This window comes from Melampsora larici-populina (genome assembly GCF_000204055.1).
Source record: "Melampsora larici-populina 98AG31 unplaced genomic scaffold MELLAscaffold_162, whole genome shotgun sequence".
Taxonomy (NCBI): Eukaryota; Fungi; Basidiomycota; class Pucciniomycetes; order Pucciniales; family Melampsoraceae; genus Melampsora; species Melampsora laricis-populina.
In genome coordinates this window covers 1-25,655 of record NW_006768925.1, presented here as the reverse complement: position 1 = coordinate 25,655, position 25,655 = coordinate 1, and the positions used below count along the sequence as shown (strand labels likewise).

General features: G+C 41.3%; 6 protein-coding genes across 6 annotated transcripts; 2 read left to right on the top strand and 4 right to left on the bottom strand.

Moving 5' to 3' along the window:
* Nucleotides 1-2,199: 2,199 nt before the first annotated feature.
* On the bottom strand, nt 2,200-5,230 carry MELLADRAFT_114421 (uncharacterized protein; the record flags this gene model as incomplete). The annotated part of the gene is made up of 4 exons (XM_007419331.1): nt 2,200-2,245; nt 3,124-3,325; nt 4,133-4,639; nt 4,729-5,230. The coding sequence occupies 4 exons, from the start codon at nt 5,228-5,230 to the stop codon at nt 2,200-2,202; spliced, it is 1,257 nt and encodes a 418-aa protein (XP_007419393.1).
* Nucleotides 5,231-5,710: 480 nt separating this feature from the next.
* On the bottom strand, nt 5,711-6,574 carry MELLADRAFT_114420 (uncharacterized protein; the record flags this gene model as incomplete). The annotated part of the gene is made up of 2 exons (XM_007419330.1): nt 5,711-5,869; nt 6,428-6,574. 2 exons carry the CDS (start codon nt 6,572-6,574, stop codon nt 5,711-5,713), a joined length of 306 nt encoding a protein of 101 aa, XP_007419392.1.
* Nucleotides 6,575-7,544: 970 nt separating this feature from the next.
* Nucleotides 7,545-9,357, top strand: MELLADRAFT_85857 (uncharacterized protein; the record flags this gene model as incomplete). Its single annotated transcript, XM_007419333.1, has 7 exons — nt 7,545-7,719; nt 7,815-8,003; nt 8,073-8,140; nt 8,196-8,649; nt 8,726-8,833; nt 8,904-9,011; nt 9,074-9,357. The coding sequence occupies 7 exons, from the start codon at nt 7,545-7,547 to the stop codon at nt 9,355-9,357; spliced, it is 1,386 nt and encodes a 461-aa protein (XP_007419395.1).
* An 867-nt stretch (nt 9,358-10,224) lies between these two features.
* MELLADRAFT_85856 (uncharacterized protein) lies at nt 10,225-12,896 on the top strand (the record flags this gene model as incomplete). Its single annotated transcript, XM_007419334.1, has 8 exons — nt 10,225-10,372; nt 10,423-10,788; nt 10,855-10,971; nt 11,045-11,402; nt 11,497-11,689; nt 11,767-12,176; nt 12,279-12,357; nt 12,438-12,896. The coding sequence occupies 8 exons, from the start codon at nt 10,225-10,227 to the stop codon at nt 12,894-12,896; spliced, it is 2,130 nt and encodes a 709-aa protein (XP_007419396.1).
* Nucleotides 12,897-14,423: 1,527 nt separating this feature from the next.
* MELLADRAFT_85855 (uncharacterized protein) lies at nt 14,424-18,145 on the bottom strand (the record flags this gene model as incomplete). Its single annotated transcript, XM_007419329.1, has 9 exons — nt 14,424-14,521; nt 14,605-14,814; nt 14,886-15,364; nt 15,437-16,026; nt 16,177-16,364; nt 16,692-17,285; nt 17,359-17,473; nt 17,519-17,751; nt 17,818-18,145. The coding sequence occupies 9 exons, from the start codon at nt 18,143-18,145 to the stop codon at nt 14,424-14,426; spliced, it is 2,835 nt and encodes a 944-aa protein (XP_007419391.1).
* A 2,791-nt stretch (nt 18,146-20,936) lies between these two features.
* MELLADRAFT_85854 (uncharacterized protein) lies at nt 20,937-23,286 on the bottom strand (the record flags this gene model as incomplete). The annotated part of the gene is made up of 9 exons (XM_007419328.1): nt 20,937-20,988; nt 21,042-21,265; nt 21,430-21,940; nt 22,008-22,036; nt 22,178-22,192; nt 22,261-22,498; nt 22,571-22,703; nt 22,785-22,952; nt 22,995-23,286. The coding sequence occupies 9 exons, from the start codon at nt 23,284-23,286 to the stop codon at nt 20,937-20,939; spliced, it is 1,662 nt and encodes a 553-aa protein (XP_007419390.1).
* Nucleotides 23,287-25,655: the final 2,369 nt, after the last annotated feature.

Below are 25,655 nucleotides of genomic sequence, written 5' to 3'. Positions count from 1 at the left end.
CAGGTTAATTAAGGTTGGTCTGTATCAATTATAATCTAAGTTCTGATCGATTCGCTGATAATTCGTTCGGGGTTTGATTTGTTCGGTTCTAGATACCTCTTCGATCGTCAGTAGAGATCTGACAATATGTTATGACCTGGTCACGGGGTTCTGGCGACGAGGGAAGAGGCTGGGCAATCCGGTTTGGTATTTAGATTGTCAGATGGGGAAAAGAGCAAGTACAAGCGTGCGCGGTCTCAAGTGTGCTAATCTAAAGTGTGACATCTGATATGTGATCTTTCACAGGTGTTACACAATCCGAGTTATAACAATTTAGTCACAGGAGCAGAATTCATCAACACCCCTACCTGCTTTGATATATGCATTCCAGGTTGCTCCACTCTCAACTTGGGAATATCTATGAGTGTCTCACATATTTTGATTTTTGTAGTGCAATTGTTGTGAATTCTTACTCTAAATATGTGAGGAAGAAAAGGGGGCAATTTTATTCACATTTTATTGTAAGACCTAATGTGATGTGTCTGTGTCAATGGAAAATGTATCCACATACCAGAGATGCATTTTACTTGGTACATCCCTGCAGGATGTCCCTGCCGTTGTAGAACTTATAACCCAACAAGGGTTAAACAGAGCTGGAAGAGGATAATCTACTAATAAAATGACTAGTAGAAGTTGTCTGAGACTGCTCTTCTAAAACAAAACAATCAGGAAAAGACACTGTTGTATTGAGTACAGATAAGGCACCAGAGAAATATATCTTCACACATATTTTTAACTTCAAAGCACAATGTTTATTACTATCAACACTGCTATAGTGTTATTCCCAAATGATAACTGAAGAAAATAAGCAACATCTTTGTGATATTACTCCCAATAAGTCTTTTTGACTATAAAACTAAAGTAAATTTCTCTTTATAGCTCTAATAAAGGGCGTATTTAAGTGACCAGGTACTATTAAAATAAGTTTATAATGATAAACAAAATAATAACGGCGTAAATGATAAGGAAAAAAGGGGAACAGCAATCCCAGAATCATCTCAAAGTATATATAACAATGTACTCCAACTTTTACAATGGTCAACAACCTCAAAACCAATCAAATCCGCAGTCAGATTTTGAAAAGTCCGTTTGGAACGGAAATTCTCAAACTTTCCAAAGGTCCTTTGGTACTGATAAGTAGCTTATTTTGCTACTTAAAATAAAGAGCCCAAGAGCTCCTTATTTTTTTAATAGGCTACTTATTTGAGCCAAAATCAGGCCATTCTCCTTTTTTTTCTGAAAACGGACAAGTCCACATTTCAATACCCCCCTCCTGTCTTCAACTCCCATTAACACTACGCCATATGACTAATATACCATGGAGTTTACAAAAGTCTTTGGATTTGAAAAATTCAAAACGTTTTCTGAACTCTTATGATCACAAAACAGACATCAGCGTGCTAATTCATGTTCAATGACAAGCCATCCATTCAATATGACATAGATGCTGGGCAACTGGTACCGGATGTAACAGGCTTGAATAATTTACCTTGACAATTTAATATAGTGGCTCTCACTAGCAGGTGGTGCAATGACGTTTTTTTAATCTTACACTTTCCTTTATATGCACGTACTTCAAATTTCTAGAGATGCTGAGAACTTGATGAATGGTACATCTTACATTCAGTCAAAACCAAATCCATTCCAAAGTGTTGATTCAATTCATAAAGATAAAAAATGAGATAGCTCGAATTCAGAAGAGTATTTACAATCAGCGTTTTAAGATAATTAAGCCTATTGTAGATACATTCACATTCTGATTAATCTCCCCTGGTTTGAACATGATCCATACACACTGTGCAATTACCTCATTTAGCTTGATTAATTTCTGCTCGGTAGGAGTCCACAATCTCAATGCACATTGTACTTCTGACTGGTCAGTTAAGCCGAAAGGATTATGGTGTATGGGTGGTAAACGGGGGAAGCATTGTACATGGAGCCATATATCAGTAGAAATTCCAGATGGTAGAGAAGTCCTACTATGGTTAAATATTGAATATACTCGAGCAAAGCAATCAGAACCTTTTGAGTCCTTGAAATAGATACAGCAATTATCTGGATTTTGAGTGAAAGTAGAAATCAATCCGTCGGTGTGTTCGACCTGTTTATAGAATTGAGCACGAGCGGCTACAGGAGAGTAACCCATTGAGTCACTCTTGCTCAGTAGGGCCCAATCATCTGGGCGACGCCATACACATGGTTCGTTCTTTGTGTTGTTCAGATAATCAACGAGTAGGTTGAGGACATCATTTGAAAGAGCGGAAAGCTTCGAGTTTGAGGGTCGACGTGGCCTTCGCAAGGGTGGGTTATATAGGGCTTGAAGTCGTGAAGTATATGGTTTTAGAGTCTCAGGAAGTTTATCATCTTCAATCAAAGCTAAAAGGTTTGATGCACGGCAAAATTTATTCAGAAACGTTATTTCAAGCTCGGCTGTTGAATATGTAGAGACAGAGTGGTCAGTGAAGCTCGATTCTGAAAAAGGAACAATGAATTCAAGCTTGCTTACTTATATGATTGTTGTGTTCTGCCTTGAGGATCTTTCCCATTAACCGCTCGTAGGGGAATGACCACCATGCGCGTACTGGTCCGAATTTTTCAAGGCAATCGGCAAGGTGAACAGAAATATGATGATTCGGAGCAAGCTTGCAGTGCTGAAAAAGTAAAACAGAACCTTCTAAATATTTCCGAATGTGATAGCGGTAACGTTCGATGTGAGTAGAGTTGATGACACGTTTGAGTCCTAAGTTCACAACTGAGACTAAGTGTATGAAATTCTTGAGGAGTGATGTTTTAATATGATCTTTGCCCGACCACATTGGGATCAAGACCAATGGAAGCTGCAAGGTGATCAAGCTTCTCCATTCGTCTGCTTTCAGCTTCCCAAACGATGCTTTCCCTAGAACAGGAATGGGACGTTTGATCCAAGTTGGAGTGTGAATCTTTGGAAGTATAGAGTTGATGTGACGAAGGACGTCAGCATCGAAGATGATCTCCTCAAGGGGTGGAGGATTCCACTCTCCCTTCCATCCAGCGTCATCGAACGGATTGAACTCTTGATCGTTTGACGAGGTATCATTTGAAAACTCGACATCGTTAATATTTTGATCCAGTCCTTCGGGGTCTCTTTCAGAATCAAGTGCGGGTGAATTGGGACGATGAGGTAAAGGTTCTGAATGCTCAGCAACGAGCTTCAGAAGCTCGACAGTACTAATTGGTGGTAGCTTCTCTTCGTCATTTTGAAGATCCTTCATCGCCCAAAAACGTCGAACATGCCAAGAAGATAGACCTAAAAGTAAGTTGTGCATTGAATCTACAACATGATAATCGATGATGTTCCAATAATCAAGTTCAATAAGCACTGAGTAGCGCACTCCGTGTGTTTTGAATATCTTCTTGCGTTCTTTCACTGTCTTAGCATCACGGGCCTCACATGCCCATTTGTGATGTTGACACCACGTACGAGGTTCCCATGAGTCTTGATCAAAGTTGTTGATTTCGCTTTTCTTGAGGAGACAGAAAGAGCAGAAAAAAGTCGCAGTAGCGCTGGGAAATCCAAGGCAGCGACGAAGAGATGGAATATCTGCAACAAAAACTAACAGCGCTGCTCTGATAAGGCGGCCATCCTGGTACTCGTGAGTTTGAGAGATGAGTAATCCTGTTGACCATAAGACTTGAAGTTCGGTGACAAGTGGTCGTAAGATCCAATTCATTTGCTCGAGGGAGGGTTCGCGAGGTCCGGGAGCGATCCCCACTACAAAGACGTTCTCGGGTTGATGTCGAAGATTGGGAGGGAGACTTAGACAAACAAGGATTACGAATGTGATGGAAGTGTGATGCCCACTTTGTTTATTACCAAATGGGTTAATTGCATCAACAAAAAGAGCGAAGGTTAAGTTACTGCTATTACTAGTAAACTGGCTCCCATCTGGACCACGAAACTCCTTCCATAGTCGAGACTGATAGATATCGTGAATATTGGCGGTTGGATCGAACGGTTTTGAGGATTCTGATGCTGAAACCTCTAGCTCTTTTTCAATTACAGGTCGAGAGAGGAGACGTGAAATCCAATCTGAGAGGCTCTGGAATGCATAACGGCGAGCAGGCTTCTGTACACCACGAACATATTTGAATAGAGGCTCGCCACATATTGAGTCTGAAAATTCTGGGTCGTTGTCTTCTGATGGAGGAGAACCGGCGTCGTTGTTTGGATCAACGGAATCAGAAGGTCCACCCGGGATATTTGCAATACGATGATGACATTGAGGCGGTGCGCTATTCTCGGGGTACATCGCAAAGCACGAGGAGCAGCAGTTCAGGTATTGTAGGACTGGATCAAGCTTTAACCATCGGAAGGTTGTTGTAGCTGAACTAGGGATTTTCTTGAGAGTGGCAGCTTCTTCAGGAAGAATCTGCCGGATCGATGACTTCGTAGGTAAGATTCCATATGTTGTAGACAGCTCAATCGTGATGATCTGGATATCAAGGAACCATTTCGTGATTGAATTTGAGGACTGTCCAAATATGTCGAGAATGGAAGCTGTGAGAGCAGTATGAAGAATGAGTGGATTCGCCGATTTTAAGTCGGATCCATGAAAACGATCTAGAAAGAGTAAAAAGTGATCATGTAACAAATCAGTACAGTCGATCATGAGAAAGTCAACTGACAGGATATACTGAAAAGATACTGACCACAATCAAACACCGTTTGACCTGAAGATTTTGCTAAGGCTGCCTCAGAGCATGTTTTGGTTGACTTCTGAGATTTGGGAAGAGAATCGGTTGCAGGGATTGTTGGTGACTCTACCTCGGCCGCTTGACTTGAAGTTTCTTCATCTGGTTGACTTGAATGATGTATTGATGATCTTCCGTGAGTAAGTTCATCATCTACATGTTGATCATTGCGCGGAGTAGAAGGTGATGAGGTTATACGTAATTGTCTCAAGGGTGAAAGCAGATTATCTTGAGCCAAATTAATTGATGATTCGTTTGAGTGACCTGGTGTACGAGGCGATTTTGGTAAGCTGTTTCGAAAATCGGCGCGTTGGTGAGCAGCACGTGTCTCAGGCAAAACCTCAACCCCAGGGTGGTAGGTTCCGTTGGCGTCGGGATATTGTTGCTGAGAACATTCGTAAGCAACACATGTACACACAACTCGATGGGCTTGTCTGGTTTGATGTTGTCGCGGAGGCATTGGTGAACAACAAACAGGCAAGGATCAATTTCACGGATGATAATACAAAGGAGAGACAATTTTTTTGGGGGTTTGAAGGTATGAGACCTTTTTAAAAAAAGAAATCAAAGAAATTTATTTTTGGGGTTTTGATGTATATGATCAGACAATAAAAAAAAGATATGATGGGTGAATCTCTTGAATAGGAGTACGTTGAAGTCCACCTTGAAGTCAAGGGTCTAGTCCGAATTTAAGAAGGGTGGAGGAACAGTGTGAGTGAACACAAAAAACGGACGATTAAAAATACAAGAAATCTTCAACTATCTGGGATAGTCATGACATGAGCGCATGAAAACTAAAAAACTTCTGATGAATTCGGTGATTGATTGACGAGTGTGAATCATATGACATTCTTTGTTTTCTACAGATACAAATAAATTGATGAATGATTTAGAAGTTCATGAATCCAGTCAGTTCTTCTGCAGAATACTAAATGCAAATTTACCAGAAGACGTATGAGGAAATCTGAATCTTACACTTTGCCCCTTCGACAACGTCTTCTTCCATAGACTCTGAAACAAGATCCGATGGTGATAGATCCAAAAGGGTGTAATGGTACCCAAGGATCAGGGGCCTATCAGGAGTCTTGTCGTGGACAAACTTGATATAGAGGTCCATAAGGCAGCTCTTGTTCATGGCCAAGGAACGTACAAACACTCGAGGCGCAAGGTATCGCAAAGCAAGAAGAAGGTCCTCCATACTTTCACTCTTGAGTCTGTTGATAGGGACAGCCCGGGGTCTTTTTGTGAAGCGATCATTTGGTGGAAGTTTAAGGTGAGGATCGACGTAACGCTTGTATAGAATTAGAACATCATCGATAGTGGCACCGGGCGATACATCGGTTTTGGGCGACTTGCTCAAAATGGCTTTCACGAGCATTGGGCGAGTAGTTTTGCGGCTCAGTGGGTCAAAATCGAGGTCTGCTGAATCCGTCTCCATAGGCGTAGAAGGAGGAGGTAAGAGATATGGTTTGAGGAGGGGGCGCACTTCGTCGATAAAGACCTTCTTGAGTGCATCTTTCTTGTCACCAGGTCGACTTTTGGTAGCGGGATTGAAAAGGTATATGATGTTGTAGTAGTGTAGTTTCAAAGGCTTGTGGCTGATAGAGTCAAAGTCGTAGGTCAGGAAGATCCGCGCCTCTGTCGAAAGAGATTGAACCTTGGCAGCCACTGGGTCTTCTGGAGGTGGACGTCGGAAACGTTGAGCCGATGCAAGAGGAGAGGTTTGACCAGGTCTTGATCCTTCGCCAGGTGGACTGAGAGGCGAGCCATGGGCAGAAGAGGGGTTACGTGTTCTTGGTGGCATGACGGCGAGTCTGAAGTTCTACATATCCATGAAAGCGAAGATCATGAAGATTTCCAAACAAATGATCAGCATGTGTGTAAGTAGAAAAATGAAGACAGCATAACACACTTCGAACTGTATCAATCACCGGACAAGATCAAAGGATATAATAACAACTAGATCGGAGACTTCTCAATCAACAATGACTTTGATGGTAAAGGCGAGAAGGGCTACTGAGACAAATGATTCTAAATGATAGTCAAACAAGCCAACGAACAAAGAATAAGTCAATGGAAAAGGAAAAATCAACGTTGAGGAACAACGTACGCCTTTAGTTAAACAAGCCAACGAACAAAGAATAAGTTGATGGAAAAGGAAACATCAGGTTAAGGAAAAACATAGGCCTTTCTATATATCATGTCTCCCCCTTTTTTGTTGATACATCCTGGATGGATGGCAAGCATACGCGTGTGAATGATTACCATCACTTGTTTGCCATTGTTTGAAACATTGGAAATTTGGTCCGAGTAACACATTGAACAACAACATCATAGATACTGATATGTGACCCTGAACCATTGTTTGGTTGTCATGTACCTCAGGTAATTGCCGAAAGGAGAAATGTGGGACTGACTCATGGAAATTTATGAGTCGATCATAAATTAAAAACATAAAAGGCTCCTTGTCTGTGGCTTCTGAGTCATAAAGGATGCCGTGAACAACTCACGGTGCAACAGTAGTATTGGGGTCGCGACTTAACTCCGAATACAAAAAAGTTCTCCTTTGAATGAAGATAGGTATCTAACGTATCTTGATGGATTCATTCCCTCACATCAAGTTAACTCTCTAGCGGCCCGGTTCTTTCTCCATCTTACTTTATAAATACATCCTCAACATTTATTTTCGACCATCTCTTCTGCTCAAATACTTTGTCTTCCAACAGGAAATCTCTTTTCTTTGAATCCTAATTTCACTTTCTCATATCATAAATATGTCCGAACCTAGTGCTAGAGGTACTTTAGAAACCTTTCTCGACCCCAATAACCCATCTGTTGGTAAACAAACTATGCTTGACTGGTTGCGCATTCATCATCCAATGACTCCCATAAGATCAAATATCAGCAAAGGCGAGGTAGCAAATATTGTCCGAGAGAAACAACCTGAATGTTAGTTTGAATTTTCATCTCCTTTTTCATCTCCTCATATAGTTGTGATTTCATGATTCGTAGATACTGAGGACGCTCATGCGCGTTCTTGATAGTTTTCCCCAATCCGACCTCAGATTCCCCAGCGGTTGCTTCTGCAATGATCAACATCTATCCTACTCTTGAAGATCTTCGAGTTACCTCTCCTATAACCTCAACGTCTTTGGAGAAAAAAGAGCCGTTAGTCAAGCGCTCTGCATCTCAAGATTTGGAGTTTTCTCATCCACATAAACGCATAGGACTTGGTTGGTCACTTCCCTTTTTTATGTCAGATACCGTATATACATCCTGATCACACTTGTTGATTGACTTAGGAATGGAAGCAAAGCCGGAAAGTGAAGTTTGGGGCACGTCCACGTCCAAGACGTTGAAAAAGAAGAAAGTGAGCATCAAACTTTTGATCGTTACCTTTTTTCATTGATTCTGATATTCTGTAGCAGGCCTCAAGCCGCTCCAAGACGGCAAACAGCACTAGTACTGTTCGTCAACGGTCAAAGCGGATTGTTTCCAATCGAATCGAGGGCGTGTCCATTTCTTCACCACGAATTTCATCAATCTCAAGTCTTAGCAATGAGGATGAAAAAAAAGGACTCGAAGGGCTCAAACAATCTCTCTTTGGGTCTCATATAAATGATCAAAGTGGCACTTCACGCATTCCGACTTCAACGAATCGGAGTGTGCCCAAACTTTCTCCTATCAAAAGAGAAACCAGCCCGGTTAACATGTTTTTCAACATCGATCCGCATCACTCACAAGGACACAAAGGCTGGAATGAATCAAAATCACAAGAAGAATTCACCAACGTCAAGGCATCGAACCCAGCTCATGTCTCAGACGATATGGATCTTATTCAGTTTTCCGATACTGAAGTCTTTGAGGTGGGGAATCTAGGTAATTCTGTCTCTCTCTCTTATTCTTCTACCTTTGTTGCAAGATGTTGAGCTGAAATCTTAAAAAATATGTCCAGTGATCGGCCGGGATATCCCAGCTATCAACCTGAATGAAAATCTTTCTCCCTTGAACAAGAAAAGTGGAGTTGATATCTTCAAAGAGGAGCAACAACGAGAAGAGAAAGGTAAGCCCACAATCACGTTGTTCAATATTATTATTAAGCAACTGTATTTCTCTTTAAATCATCTATCCAGTGCGAACTTTAGAACAACGATTAGCCCATCTTGAAACTTCGCTTGAAGAGATGGAGAAAAAGGCCAGCATAAATCTTTTCCGAGATCTCCAACAACAACAAGCGAATGGTATGTGTTTTTCACTTCTGTAGCAGATTCCAATTCTTCAAGCTGACTCCTGTTTATTCTAGCCGGAACCACTGCTCAACATTCTTCCAAGCTAGATGAAGCAATGAAGAACATTGCAACTCTCAAAAGCAAAGTTGATGATCTTCAAGTAGACGCAATTGACCTACAGCACCAGTTGGAAATCTCTGACATCTTGATAAGGGGACAAGCGCGAGCGCTGAGGGAGTTATTAGGACCTGGAAAGTCCCTCGAAGATTATTATGATGTTCATTCTGAATCTGATTCGGCGGAGCAAGATGATGCTTCACCTACCAATGACACTTCGGTCTCAGATTTACAAATTTAATAGTGTATTATTGTATGGTTGTGCTATTACAATTTGTTTCTTATATTCTCTAAAGTTATCTCCAAAGTTATCTCTTTTCTCTAAAGTTATCTTGTTATACTTGGGATTTTTATAAATTGCATGAACTTCAGATTGCATCCCCGATTCTTGACAAACAATTGAGAGTACTTCATATCAGTTTTTTATGTAATCCAACAAATGTCTTCAATTCATTTTCGATAAGTAGTTCCTTTCAAAGTCTTCATTGAACCAATTGAATTCAATTGGAAAAGCTTTTGATGGAATTCCAGTGTACCACGCTCTTAATTCAACCTCATGATGTGTTGTGTTCCTTGTTCACAACGTGAGCAAGCATTGGGGACTATACCCTGTTTGGCATCGAATACGGCATAAAGGAATGCCATTGCTCATAAGTCATCATCTTACAATAATTACCTAACAACAATTGGCTGTTGTTATGTGACTAAACAACCCACCATCACTGGTATATCTCATCAAGGCCAAGTTGCTTAGTTTCTGATGACAGTCATAACAGAAATTATGAAAGGTGCAAGAGCACGTCTTTCAAATCTGGATGAGTCACGCTTTTATTTTCCCATTCGGAAATCACTGTGGCGACACAAACAAAGGTTGGGGGATATCCTGATTCCAATGATTCATGATATCAGAAGTGCAACATCTCACACGATAGTTCAGAATGCGACAATCAAACCCTTAAAAAGGAAGTGTGTTCGCACATTTGTTCTCACATCAAGACTACCAATACCCACTTTTTCGCATATACTTTCAATTTTTTTTGTACGACTCTCACTCTCACTCTTTCTATACTTTTATTTTTATTCTTTGTTTAATCACCAAAAGCTGCCCATGTCATCCCAGGAACCTGCTGCAGGCAGCCGGGTCCTCCGGAGTCGACGACGCGATACCACAAAGACCGTTGCTCACCAAGCTGAAAATCAGTCCAGTACCAAAGCGGCCAAGCGCAAAACAATCAGTGATTCAGAAACAGAGCCGGGTATGTTCAACTCTAGCGTTCAAAGTATTGATGAGTATAATATTGATCAGACTTGCTGATCATTATGCCGATTCCAGTCTCTGAGAAAGATGTTCTTGAGAGACTCGGAATATCAGTCGGTCCCACAACAACCCGTGAAAGAGTTCTTGATCTCCTCGGCAAGCATGTCACCAAGAAGAAACCACGCCTTCTGAGCCAGTTGGTCCGATCTAGGAAGAAGTCAACGATCAAAAAGACCACACACTTACCTTCCGATGATTCAGTGCGAACCACTGTCAACCCTCCAAACAATCAGATCAACTTCGAACAATTCAACGACTCACAATTGGTTGATATGCTAAAAGATGTTGGATTAGACACTAATGGTTTTAGCAGGATTCAGCTCTTAAAAAATTGTAACAGCTATCACGAATTGAGTAAGGATCATTCAGATACAGCTTTGAATTGCTCCAGTTACTGATCAAACAGTTTTCTTGCTCCAGTTACGCTGCCTTTGGTGTCACAAAAACAGTTTGGTCAACCTCCAGTATGCTCCAAGCTGGACCATCACTCATTCGACTTCACACCTGCAACACACAATCTTCATCCTAAGCAAGGGAGTAAGTTTCAACCTACATTCTGTTTCATATTTTGTCATCCAATACTGATCTCCTTCTATCCAATTATATTCAGCCGAATCAAGTACACAGACTACACAGACCTCAGCCGCTATCACACCTGAAGCTGGCTCTTCAGTCCCAATCCTTCCGAGCAGGGAGCACAACCGGCTTTTATACCCTCGACCACACCCTACAATACTCTCTTCTACTTCACCAGAACCAAAATCAAAGAAGGATAAAGGAAAATCGAAAGCGAGAAATCCCTCACCCTCAATTTCCGACTGGAATCCAGACAATGACGACACAGACCAATCCGATACCGATCTCGATCTCAGTCAGGCACATTCCCGCCGCCCCTCGCCTTGTGTCAAAGCTCGAAAAAGTGGCCCTCCTCCTCCTAAGAACCCTGAATCAGAGGTTCCACAAGAAAGGTAAGTCTCTTTCTCGTATAACAAGGTTGGAGATACTTCAATACTTACTTTACCATTTCAATTTTATCACTTTGATTCTGTATATCAAAATCAGCTCTGCTATGCCTGAGAGCAGAACACCAGATATCGAGAATCTTCACTTACTTTTGCTGCGGACTAACCAAAAGGTTGAATACCTCGAAAGTGAATTGAAAGCATTGACTAAAGTTGTACACAAGTTGAGTGGACTACTTGGCGATGGTGATTCTACTCCGAGTCCCAGCAAAAGACGTGGAGGACGTACTGCCGTAGGTTTTCTATTCATACATCACAAATGTCAAATCACATAATCAATGTCTGATTGTTCACATTTTTGATTTTGTAGGATCGCATCAGATTTCATGTTGACACACTGCTAGGTATCAAAGAAGGCTCAAAGCTACCCGATCCGACAGACGATACAACGAATGTACCAGAAGACCCTTCCACATCAGGAACTCGCGACGAAACTGATCCTTGCTTCCCTTATGAGAACGGACCTGGTCATAAGGATGCAACACCTCAACAGCTTCAAATCATGAAGAGCATGTTGGAAGCTGCAGGTCTATCAAGCTTTCGTCCGGATTTCTCAAAGTCAGCCGCATCAAATGGAAACAAGTGGATCTGGAATGTTGCTTCAAAAATATTCTACAAGTTAGTTGAGTGTGGGGAGTACAATGGAGTAGCTACTGGTGGTGCAAATGACACTCTCATAACCAAATGTTTGGATACCTATGCTCGATCATTATCAAAGCGGTATGTGAAGCTTTTGAATCAATGTTTCATCAATGTCTTGCTTTGAACTGCAAATCCAGAACTGATTAATTATCCTCAACACTCAATTTTAATCAATTATAGATATCGATTGCAATCATGGGAACCAGAGCGTCTAGAAAAGTCACAAAGCAGAGTCCGACAAGCTGGTAGACTTCAAAAAGTCAGTCTTATCTCTCACCTATCATACGTATTGCTTTGTACAAATCACTGATCTAGTTTCTTGTATTGTTTGAAATGAAGTTGAAGAAAATGAGAGACAAAGCAATCTTCTCAAAACCCGCTCAGCTGTTCAAGCTTTCAGTGATAATGGAAAATGCTTGCAGCGATGATGAGACCGACCGTGAAGGAACCAGTGAAGGGCCAAATCGACATGGTCTACCTTGCTTGGTGCGAAATCTCGAATGGCGTAGTGAAAAGTTGGGTCATGTTTGCATTCTACTAGATGGGTACATGGAGCAAAGAAAGGCTAGCATACCTAATTCAGCAGGAAAGAAGACTGGTCGCCCCTCCCGACCAAGAATCCGTCAAACAAACGCGCCTCTCAGCTCACTCCCAGCACCATACGGGTTACCCATCGACTGTTACTCCTCCGAGTGGCTTCAACGCGTGAAATCCGAAGACCCGTTATTTTATGGTCAGCTAGATATTGATCCAGTCCCGGTCTTGGACGAGGTTGTCCTTTTTTTGGAAGGATTATAAGTTTTTTGATTAGTTCTTTTCCCTCAAAGTATTGGTTTTCTCGCCTTGATGACACTGGCTGTCAATGTGTTTGACACACTGTATCCTTTTTTTTCACTCATTCATGTATGTTGTTGGAATTCAATGTGTAATCCTGGTCCTTTCCACAATTTGTGCGTGTATATTTAATGTTAACAGGTCATTCTGGAAATGTCATCACAATCGAAATTGAAAGATAAATATATATGTACAAACCCCCACAACCTCAAATGAGTTGAATTAGTTGTGCTTCTGTGGGATTATGATGTAGAAGTTTATGATGTATGTGAAAAAAAAACTCAAGCAGTGTTTCAAGACACAGATAAGCTTACAAGATGATACTGTGATTCAAGATATGACTTATGTTTGATAAAAAGATAGTACTTTGAAATCTCATTTTTTGTTTCTAATCCCTAGAGTTCAGAAAATGATTTGAGTTTTGTAAATGAAAAGACTTTTGTAAACTCCATGGTATATTAGTCATATGGCGTAGTGTTACATCCGCTGGTTTTTAGATTTTTGGCCCCCAAAAAGCCACTTTTTGGTCACCCACCTCAGAGAAAACAAAAGGAAAAGGCTTTGAAACATTCTTGGGTCCCAGATATGTATGCTAGCAAAATTGTGTTTCATCACATAAAGCTCATATCATGGTCAGCGATTTCCGCTAACGCTAAGCCGTAGTCATTAATTATTGTAGTTTTGTATATATAAGCATTCAATATTAGTCAGAGATCTCCCCCTCATGGGGCCGAGATTTCAATCGTGCTAATTCATCATAATAACAGTCTATCAACTTGTCAAGATGCACAGATCCAAGCATGTCACGTATGACTGTTGGAAGCAAATAGCAACCATCTCCACAATCAAGAAATGTTGAGCCAGCAGAAGGCTCAAATACATATACTACATCGGTAGCATCCAAGAGAGAATATGTCAAATCAGTTGATGCCAAGCCTTGGGTCGGTGTTATGACTGGATAAGCCGGGTTGTAGAAAAGTATCTGTGCAGCTATGTGCAATAAACCCTTCCTCGCGTCTGCACTTGTCACAAATGCGTGTTTTTTGTTGACAAGCTTATAGACAACCAGTGTTCGTGCCAAATACAAAGTCTACATATCACAAATGCATCAGACTTGTTACAACCAAAGTCAAGAGAGAAACTTACATGATTCTTGATCACAATGATGAAGCTTCCGGGCTTGATAGGGTTCGATCGCTTGATTTCGCCGCTGTCAAGGAGCCCTTGCAAGTGGGCTTGACCAAAAGTTGCTGTATTTCTGACAATTCCAGATAAATCCATCTTGACATTGATATTCCATCGGTGTCGACGTGCTTTGCCAGTTGGAACTTCTTCCAGGTTTTTAAAGCAAACCGCGATGATCTTTGAGCAAGCACTTGCATCTAAACCACCACTCTTGGTTGTTTTCGTCAATTCTAAATGTAATTCATCAGGATGGATGAGACTTCGCTCATTTCCCTTATGCTTGACAACCTCGCTGTCGTGGTGTTTTCAAATAGCTATGAGAGTGGAACCAATGAGCTCGTTGTTGATGACTAAAGGCCCAATTGCTACATCACTCTTGGAGGCAAAGATTGGGTGATGATCAGCTACAAGTAGAAAAAGAAAGAGACAGGGATTAGTTATGTTGAATATAATAATCTATAGATGTATGAATTGATGATTTGCTTACGGGCTGGATTGAGGAGGTTTGATATACACATAGCTGCGTTTTTCAAGCTTTCACTTTCAGAATCTTCGGGCAAGGTTTCAAGAAAGAGGTTGATAGCGTTTTGTTCCTTGGTCAAGTTTGCAGCTGCTTCAAGCACTTCCTTTTCGGGACAACTACCCACTTTGTATCTATACTCTATATCATAGAGCTGAGTGGCGCAGACTGATACATCTAAACGTAAAATGTCAGATTTCAGCAAAGGTTTGGGTGAAAAAGAAGTAAAAGGAAACAAATGAGCAGACCTGACAAGTTTTCAGGCGAGTTTTCATACGATTCCTCCAGATCTACGTCTGGAGTGTCACAAATCAGACTTGTGAGTGAACCCATTCCAGAGATTGTGACAAGGTGGTTAGCTCGTTCATATGCAGTCTTCAGATCCTCTGATATCTCAATATCAGTTGGGAATTTGGTAAGTATCTTGAGGTTATCACTGTCGGGTTCATCGCAGAATGCATATTGGTAGCCGGAATGAATATGTTCAGATGGCGGTATTTTCATTTTTCCTGACATGATATTTTTCACAATAAGATGTAACTTAGGCATCATCATCCTAGCATCTAGCACAGTGAATTGCGGCGATAGCACACGCATCCAGCCAAAGCCATGCTCACAGGGTTCACTGCCATGTTTCCATGGAAGCAGAGGACAGTTCGGATAGAACTCTCGATGAGCTATGATGAGTTGGAGAAGGGACGTTGCAAGAGTTGAAAATATCTTGAAGCTTTGAGGTGATATACAATTTTGAGAGAAACTCATCAGCTTGTGAGATTCAGCTTGTCTTTTGAGGAGGTACTTCTTCCAGTGCCTGAAGAAGAACTCGGCAGTCCACGCCGATCGAATACGCTCGCGATGTCCGATTGACCGGTTTAACCAGGTGTCACACATCTCTCCAGCGACGTACAGGTAGATAGACAAACCCAGCATATCTTTGTCGGCGAGTGAAACCGCCAGTGTCGATGAGCTCAAGGTGCGGAAGGCTCGCCCATCATCTTGCTTGTCGCAGTCGAATACATCCCTATGAAGAAGTAGACTGCGGCCCGACTGGAGGATTGCTGCAAGTTGTTGTATTGAGATGTGATAGTTTCCAATCGTGAGCAGACGAGCTCCGGAGGCTAACTGATTTGCACTTGTTTTACGAGCATGTTTAGGGTCTTGAACCATAACCACAGGTCGTGGAGGATGGCCAACGAGAGGGAGCTTAATATGGACATCGTAAGTTGAGTTTGAGTAAGTAAAGTATTGGGTGGCTGTATCAACAAGTGAAGCTTGAGCAGAAAGTTCGGGTGGTGCACCATCTGCACCAATCGAAAGGATATTGATCCCTGCTTCGCGAGATAATTCCAGGAACTTCTTGTGTCCTTCTAATATATCGTTCGATGTCTCCTTATCGCAACTAGCAATTAATGCCACTATGAATGTTGGGACATTAGGTAATGGGACTTGAATAGTATAAGCTCAAATCTGGATAAGTGACAGTTGAATATAAATGTCAAAAAAGGTTTAGATAATGAAGCGAAGCAAAGCATGACTTACTTTGGAGCAGAGCTGTTTGTTCTTGAAAACTGATTTCACAAGTTCAGGAAGCTCAGAAGCATTGCTGAAAGGGATATCGCCTCCTTGAGCTCCTACCAAAAAGCCATTATAATGGCGAAGACGCTTGACACAGACAGTTTGATCAGACGCAGCTGCAATCGGACCCGAATAGCCAAGATCCTTCAGAACTTGAGCAATTCGAGTAAAATTGGTAATGTGAAGGCTGTCATCTAGATGAAAACCTTCTTTTGCTCGTATCATTCGTAGGACTGCGAGTCGTACGACCTGCAAAGTTGTCGTTGAAAAGACTTAGAGCGCGTGGGCTGATTGCACCCTAGAGCCATCACAAATTCGTCAAGCACGAGTCAATCCTCATTCCTCGAATGGACTTTCCAGCGTTTTCGCGGTCAGCCTTAATGGCAACAGCCTTGATCATACCACGTGTCACATCACGATTTTCAAACAGGCATTCCGAGACGAGGCAGCAACAACCGTCATAAAATTGGAAAAATCACCTTTTGAAGCACTTTCAATTGAAGTTTTGAGGAGGCGACAATCAGATAATTTCAACGCTGTGGGCGAAAAGGCGTTGTTGTTATCGGACATATAGTTATTTCGAGAATACTTCATATCATCATCTTCCGCATACTTCACATTGAGAGCTTTTAACAAGCTACGGAGCTCCTTGATTTCTTGACAAGCGCTACATACAGGGTTCTTGTCGGTTTTCTTACAAACAAATGTCCTTTTGCAGTCACTCGAGTAGATCGCACTCCGCTCTCCGTGCCTCTTGACTTGCCATTTCGATCGAGCGTCTAACGTCGCAATCAATTGAGATTTTTGTTCCTTTGTCAACTTATGCTCTTGAGCGTCCTGTCCAAAAATCTCCCTGCATATTTCATGTTGGTGGTTTCCACGATAGATGCTGAAGGTCTTGGAGAGAAATTCGGCAATTGATTGTGTAGCTTTTGGTCTTTCCCATGTTTCGTCGTTGAGTCCCGGACAAGCCACCGAGATCAAATTATTAGGATTGGGGGCCGTTGTACTTTTGAAATAAGAAGTTAACTGAGTATTGTTCTTGAGGTTTTTTGTCTTGTCTTTGCAAATATCTGTCACGATTTTTTTGTACATTAGACTTAGGATCAAGATTGACATAGAGTAAAAATTGTCTGATCAACTTACCAGTGGCCCAGTGAGCTTCTGCTGATCTAACACGACCCTTGCCAAGCCAGATTGTTTTTGCACCACAATGACATGAAAGATTTTTACCACCAGGACTTTTCTCCACCTTGCATCGCTTACAGTCATTGCCTGGTCAGGATAATGGACATAATTTGATTACATTTGTGTTCTTCGTATGATGCTTTTGATTCTTGGAACCTTGAATTTTCTGCACATTACTTTCATCGTCAGAGGACAAGATGATGACATTGGATTCGATGGCAGTTGATTTGTCAGGACACGCCGTTCTGGGTTGCTTGACTGGAGGCCTAGTTTCGTTGGACGTCTCTGGGTCGAATACTAATCGGCGCTTGTTGCTGAGCTTTGGATCGGATTGGTCTTCAGCCCCCGCAGCTTGAGAATCACACTTGAATCAGTCTCACTTTGTTGTTTCACATGCAAAAAATGTGAAATATTCACCTTTGAGCGCAGTTACAATGTTATCCAGCTTGATGTTGATAAGCATTTCAGCATTAAGGTCCCATGTGGGATGCTTTTCAGCTTTTCGGACCCAATCAACCACCATCGGAAGCCCCAAGGGCCCTTTTGATATATTTTGTACAACACAATCTTTACCAAATGCGGCATCAAGAGTTGTGTTTACTGATGGCCACATCCCGTCGTTGTTAGCAACTGGAGCGTTTGAGAATGCTTTGAAGATCAAATCGTGGCGAGTCCCTTCTCGAAGTCCGGGGCAGTTATCACACAGATTGAGAATCTTTTGGAGGATTTTTTCAGTCGACAACATCTTGACAAATAAGCTTTGAACAGTTTGATAAGGTTTGATATAAGGATTTGCGGAATATGCGGAATATGTGCTGCTTGTATGCGGTTTTAGTCGGTTTGAGGTGCTGTGGATCTCTGGAAGGTTAAACTTTAGAGTTTCTGAGAGGCTCAGAACAGAACAGAACAGAACATATTGGAGCATGGGCGTAATAAAACCTAACCCTGGCAGGTCAAAAACTCACCTTTCACGTCACTTACATCAAGATCTCACACCGCAAAACTCCACTTTTACGTCACGCACATTTGGGCAGAAAATGGCAAAAAACCCACTTTTTGGACACTCACATAGTCGAGTTTTGCCCCCGAAAAAGCACCTTTTTCGTCACCCACCTCCATAGGGGTATTCCAGGGTCCTACAGCACTTCTTATGATGAATACAGGTGATTTTTTTCCTTGTAAACTAGGGGGAGGTAGAATTTTGCACAGGGTGCTTTACACCGCCTACCCCAGTGTAAAGCCTGGCCGGTGTAAAATTCGAAAAAAGGCTTGTAATGTAGAATTTTACACAGGCTTAATTTTTTTCTGGGCCGTGTAAATAATTCCAGTGTTTGAATGTCGGTGTAAAAATACGGTAGCCGGCCGTGAAGTTGAATTTTACACATCAATTTTTACACCGGAAACCCCGGTGCTACGAATGCCAGTGTAAAATTCAACCTCACGCCCGAAAATTAGAATTTTACACCGGCGCTGTTCACACCGAGCTAAGTTGTGTAAAAAAGCACAGTGTAAAAATGCAATTCAGCATGGACAAAGTGCAATTTTACACAGTCCGCCAAAAAATAACACCGCCATTCAATTGGAAAAAAGGAAACAATAAAAACAATAAAAACACGATATTTGAATGATCTTGTATGTCAGCCACGTCGGTGTCGCTTAGCCCTGGGTTCTAATTCCGCTCCTACCTCCTCTTTGATGGGCACATCTTCCACCAGAGCCCATCCTTTCCAATTGCCTATATTTCAGAAAGCAAAAATCAATGTTTTGGTTAGCAATCAAGACGTAGATTTTTTTGAATATAGATGACATACCTGTCTTCGCTTTTGTCACGTCTTTGGCACCCTTGCTTGCTACTTGGGATTTAGGTTTGGTCACCTTCGTCACCTACTTGTTACCCTTAACAGCAACTTCGGATTTGGCCTTACGAATCTTTCCGATAAATGTGACAATATATCAAGTTAAATGTTACACACCAGCAGCGTATCGGATGAGAAGAGTGAATACTATAGACGTACCTGATATCTTCGTCGTGGCAACAGTGTCTTGAGGGACCACGGTGATGTCTTCCTCCTCGGAAGACATACTAGCTTCCAACGGCTGGTTGAAATCAATGTCAAGATTGGTATCGTCCGTTGTAGTGCGTTCAGGCGATGGAAGCCATTCGTTGTCTTCGGTGAGCTGGCCTCCAAATGGGAAATTATGACTCGGCATGGAGAAGGGAATCTTGGAGGTATTTTCAGGAAAGCTGTCCAAAAGAGATTGTATAGAAGCCTTGATTTGGTCTAATTCCTCTCCCTGTGGCTTCCGCGAGTAGAACAACCAGCTGGTGTCCGGAGAACATCCACCTATGCTGGTAATATCGGCACCTTCCAGCTGGGCTATCCCTCCATTTTCCCGTTCGTCATAAAGCCATACACCAAGTATTCCGTCAATTGAGCGAACCACTCTTGCCCAATAATGGTAATTTGCCCAGTAACCACGCGAAACCAAAAAGTAATCAACTGTACCCGCCTTAAATCGAGCTGGCCAGTTGGTTTCTCCTTGGTAGCGTTCGCGCTCTGTAGGACTCAAACCTACAATGCCGTCAACTTGAAAGTAAAGATGGAGCGGGGCCAAAAGAGGGTCCGTGATTTCGATCTTGAAGTTATTTTGAACAAAGGACGGATTTTTGACGCTGACACCGGCCTTACGGTTCTTTTCAGGATGGCATTGACCGCATAATATGCCTTCCGTGCTGAGACCATCGGACATCCATCTCGAAATCAATAGCGGTACTTCAGAATATGATAATGAGGCATTGGTAAAGGTGGCTGGAATGACATGAAGGGTTGCTCGACGTTGAGAATTGATGGTTGTATGCTCTGGATTGCGAGGACAGGCCACAGTCTTGATCATTGTGTGTTCAAAAAGGGGCCTGAGAGTTGATTTTCTGTCGTTTACTGGGGCTAGTAATTGCTCAATGAACCCGTCAGCGGATGCGAATTTGTCGTCCTCGTAAGATTTCGAAGTTGCTTGAATAGCTTTATGTAACAAAGTTTGCCACCTTGTCATACTGGTGGCAAACTTTAAACCAGTGATTTCAAAGGTGCATCGAGCGGTGAAATGCCGTGCAAGCACATTCACTAAGTTGGTGCTGTTTACTGTTAAATATCGACTCCAAGTAAGGTTGAAGATTGCATATAGCGTCTCAAGTGATGCTGTTTGCCAACATCTATTTCGAGTTCCAGGTGTATTGCCAGAAGAATAAGATTGATACGTAGTTAGTGGGTTTCTATTGATATTCTGAGAGCCAATGGGACGACCGAGTTTCTTTGGGTGATCCTTTTTTTTTGATTTGTTTCCCAGGAGCTCTTCCGTAGTGTCAGGGGCACGTCCATCATTACGAGTGAATTTCCGTTTCGTGGGTGGTGCCATCCCAATGGCTTTGACGACTTGTTGCCAGGTGTCTTGCAAAGTGTTTCCATAAGTAATGGAAACACCTTTCTTCACCGATTGATAGTCCTTTTCCATACACTGAGCAAAGGCAATCAGTTGGATTATACCCGGTATAATCTCACATTTACCATCACTAAATACGCATAACCACCACTTCATCAGCCACTTTGCCTAATAAAATGGAACTAATTATACCAAAAACTTACCACAAGATGTAATACACGCGATGCATGGATTCCTGTCCATTCGTGGTTGAAGGTAAATCCGCCCGTCTTCGAGGTCCATCAGATTCGTCATCACTTTCTTCGCCAGGCAAGGGTGGATCATCAAGAGGTTTTCGTTTTCGGGCAGGGAAAAGCATGGATTGGATGTCTGCTGCACTCCACCATTCGATCCATTTCTTGGCCAGTGGGAATAATCGCCGCAATTCCTCAAATCGGGTGTCAAGGTTGTCTACACCAGGTCCGTCAGGAAGAAGTAAGTTTTTGCATTTCTTCTCCCACATGCCCTTTTGGTATAGCAATTGAAAAAAAACATACAAACTGTCAGTGTGAAAGATACTTACAATTAATAAGTTTCTGAAGAAAGACTGACCACCTGTTTTAACTTGACAATCTTATGATTCTTCTTAATACGTGTAACGGCCTGCAGAAAATGCCATTCACATCCATGTAACTTAGATAAAGCTGTGTTCTTATTGTTGCAATTAAAAACTTCCATGTAGGCTTCTTGAAATCCGACTTTTTGAGCTAGTGAAAAATCTACAACTTGTTCTACCATCATATTTTTACTCTTCTCTGACATGTTAGTTTTTTGAATTTGTTGCAGTAAGTTTTTGAAGTGTATCTTGTAGTGTAGCGCCTCAAGGCCGCCAAGCCATGTGAACAAGACGGGCACCCATCGCTTGATGGTTTCACAATACTTTGAAGTTGTTAATAGATAACCCATTTTAAAAAATCGATAAGTTATGTCAGAGAGAAGACCACCGGTATAGGTGTCTGATCGGTCATCGGGTTCGACCAACACCTCCGCCATCCAAGGAGTTTGGAATGAGATGTGCGCGTCAGCCCCAGAAATGGAAGAAGAAACAACAATGAGTCCTTTCCTAATAAACAAAATCAATCATAATATCAGAGACATTTCTCGAATTGTTACAGAAAAAATCATTATACCTTGACCAATCCATCATGGTGCAAAGACACTTGTCTCAAGATTCAGGGTCTCGGGTGTTAGTCATTATCCCCGCCTTTTGTCGAAAATCACGTCGCAGGTAGCCGAGACAATCAGCATGTCCAAATGATGGATGAAAATCGGTTACTGATCGAATTGGATCTTTACCCACATGCGCCTGTCCGACCTGATAGATGAACAATTATACATTTGTTCAATGGCCACATCATAAAGGATGAACTTGACATTACATACCTTTAATCCTATAGGCCCTGTCTTTGTGTCATTGATGACACGCTCCTTCAACTTATCTTTTGAGATAGGATTGGCCTTCTTGGCCTCGGGCCACTCATGATAATGAGTACCTTGGTGACGAAGTAAAGCCCAGCCTTCCTTCTCTTGAGCATCTAACTTGGTATCAATACGACATTTGGCGTCACATTTCACATGTTGTTGATAGCCATCGCATGTAGATATGGGACAATTTTTAACTCTGGTGAAGAGTCATATTGACCGTTAGCCAAGTTCAACTAACTGGGTGTGAAGAGTCAAATATTAGACTCACCCTTCTGAAATCTCGGCTAATTTTTTGCCCGAAGTTGGTGGAGAGCCAGCCAAAGGACAATTGCTGTTGGTGCATTTGATGACACCCAAACAGTAATACCTTCTTGTAATCCAATCCTTTTTCTTTGTGGTTTCTGATCGCATAGTATGAGTCCAAGCAATAAATCAAAAGTTCGTGGCGGGATGTTCGGGGTCATTGACATAGATGGTTTCACCGTTTGGGTATGTCGGATAGTCTTCCTCGTCGAGATCGCAACCATGATCAATAAAAGTCTTATATATATTTTTATTGGTAGGCAGTTGGAGGTTAGGACGGCGTGGTAGGTTGGCCAGTGTGTCATCATGATCCTTAGGAGATCCAGGAACTGGCGACGACGTTATCTCTATCATTTCCAGATGTAAAGAAGGAGAAGGGGAAGAATCACGGGATGCAGCAGAATATTTAGATGGAGAAGCTGTGATGGCGCAGCTTGATACTGAAGTGGAAGTAGGTGACACCGTCGAGGATGAAGAAGCAACGTATCGACAGTTTACAAATGTGGAATCGAAAGAATAAGGTAATTCTTCTTTGCAAGGATGGTTTTGAGATGAAATAGTATCTTCTTTCCAGGAATATTGTGCGTCTGGTTTGCAAAGAGTAAAGCCTGGAGAGGAACTCCTTTCCGAAGTTTCTTCATTTCCAAAGGCACCATCATAGTGTGAGGCCGAATGACCCATCTTCGATTTAGAACCAACCTGATTCAAACAGGTCTCGTCTTTCAACTTGATTAATGAAAAAGTTGAGGAATTGGGTAAGAATCGTGCTTGAAAGCACCTCTTTGGGCGATAGAAAGACAAAAGTTTCATCAATATATTGTGAAGTTGATCGATATGGAATCAACTTCACAATATATCATCCATTGTCCGGTCTCACGGATGTGTGGGGAAGATCGATGTGGATATCTGTCTGTTTGTTTGGTTCCTGATATGTAAGTATTCGAGGTATCTTCTCCTTGTTTGTTCGTCATGGGAATGAACTTCCATGGTTTGACCTTGCATGAAACATGTGTGGTGTAAAATAAATTTCTTTGCGGTGTAAAATTATAAATTGGGACTCACATTGGTAATTTGGCACAGGGAACTTTGCACCGAAAAGGGTCAGTGTTACCCGGCCCAGTGCAAAATTCAAAGCTTCGGCCGGAGTCCGGATTTTAACACTGTAAATTATTACACTGTGTCTTTCTGTGTAAAAATTCCTGTGTAAATTTCCAGTTCACGGCCGGCTACCGTATTTTTACACCGACATTCAAACACTGTAATTATTTACACGGCCCAGAAAAAAATTAAGGCTGTGTAAAATTCTACATTACAAGCCCTTTTTTGAATTTTACACCGGCCGAGCTTTACACTGGGATGGTCAGTGTAAAGCACCCGGTGTAAAAATCTCCTACCCCGTAAACTAGCTGAAAACCAAATTTTGAGATTACAAATTTTTTCAGATGTGCTCCAATTTTTGATTACTAAAGTGAATCTTGTAGCCCTCGTGTTACTGATCATTTATGACACCCATATGACCTATTTCTGATGAGTGATGAGTAAGATATTGAGTTGTGAAGTTAAGGTTTTTAGCATTACATGTTGACTTGTGACTGTAAATTCGAGATTCACACCAATTCTTTATTTGCCTTATACATTTTTACAAACACCTCCGCTACTATTGGTTTAAAGTTTGTACATTATGTAATCGACTCTTATGCGTTGAATGAGCGATCTATCAGACTAATCTGACGTCATTTGACATATGTAATGAGCTGAAAACCTTCATTTTTGACAAAATTCACCCATTTTCTTCACTTTTCACAGCTGCTACTCTCTTTTTCTTGCTCATGTAATGCGACATCATTTCCTATAACCTAAAAAATCCCGGAAAATCCTCTTGGCAACCTTATTCATTACTAATACCACTGTTACATAACCAAATTACATGTGTACCTCTTGTTTACCAACTTCAAAAAAGTACCTTTTCCCTAATAACTTCTGTTTCTTCTTATCAACCTTCAAGATTAAAATTGTCAAAGGATAATATAATGTTGTTCTTTCATATTCTAACCTCATAATACCCATAACTTTAGTTTTACTACCCTAAAAACCATTTTCCAACCTATATACCTATATTTTCAAATTTTTCTTTTGTTTTTTCTTTCTTTCTTTTTGTAATGAGTTTGTGAATGAATTATAATGATCTTAATAAGTAATGTGAAATAAAATGATGTAATTTTAACCCAATGACCAACACATAAGCCCATAAGAGCTTCAATTGATCCAAAAACCTCCATTTTGAATTTCCTGTCCTGCTAAATCTTTCTAATAAACTGGTAAACTACTAAATATAATTTTTTTGATTGATCCCTTAAATTGATCACCACCCCGTATCCTGGAAATCATAGTACTGTTGTGCTTTTGGGTACTGTCTGTCATACGCCCAGAGCATGCATGGCAGTGACTGTTGATACTCATCATCCAATTTATAGGGAAGCAGTTCTCTCAGGTGTATCAATAACCTTTTGCAACATACTATTTTATCTCATCAGCTCATTGCCTAACATTTAAATCATACTTTCCCCTCTGTAGTTTATTCATATCTCTGCAATTTTGATCACATTTTGGTATTTCATGCTGTGATTGCAGATATTTTTGTGGTAAAACCAAGAAGGGTTGAAGATTGCATCTTCTTAAGTAATCTGCGGTATCTTTTGATCAAAATCTTGAAAAGCAGAAAATCAAATTCTAATTGATCAAATTGAACTGAGATCTTATATACATTATTGCACCTTCAAAGTCAGACTTGAGGAGAAGAAGGAGTAAACTGATATGTGAGCTCATTATGTCATTCAACAAAGGGTATCTGCAAGTTTCTCTATTTGTTGAGGTTTGGAGAGGTCTTCTTTCCTTTTGAATTTGGATCAAAATAAAACAAACTATCAAAATCAGAATGAAATTTTGCAGGTGTTTGTATAAATGTGTCAATCAATTTCTGGTATATCATGGAGATGATTTTGATAATACAACAACCTTAGACTGATATTCTTTGCATGGTATTGCCTGGA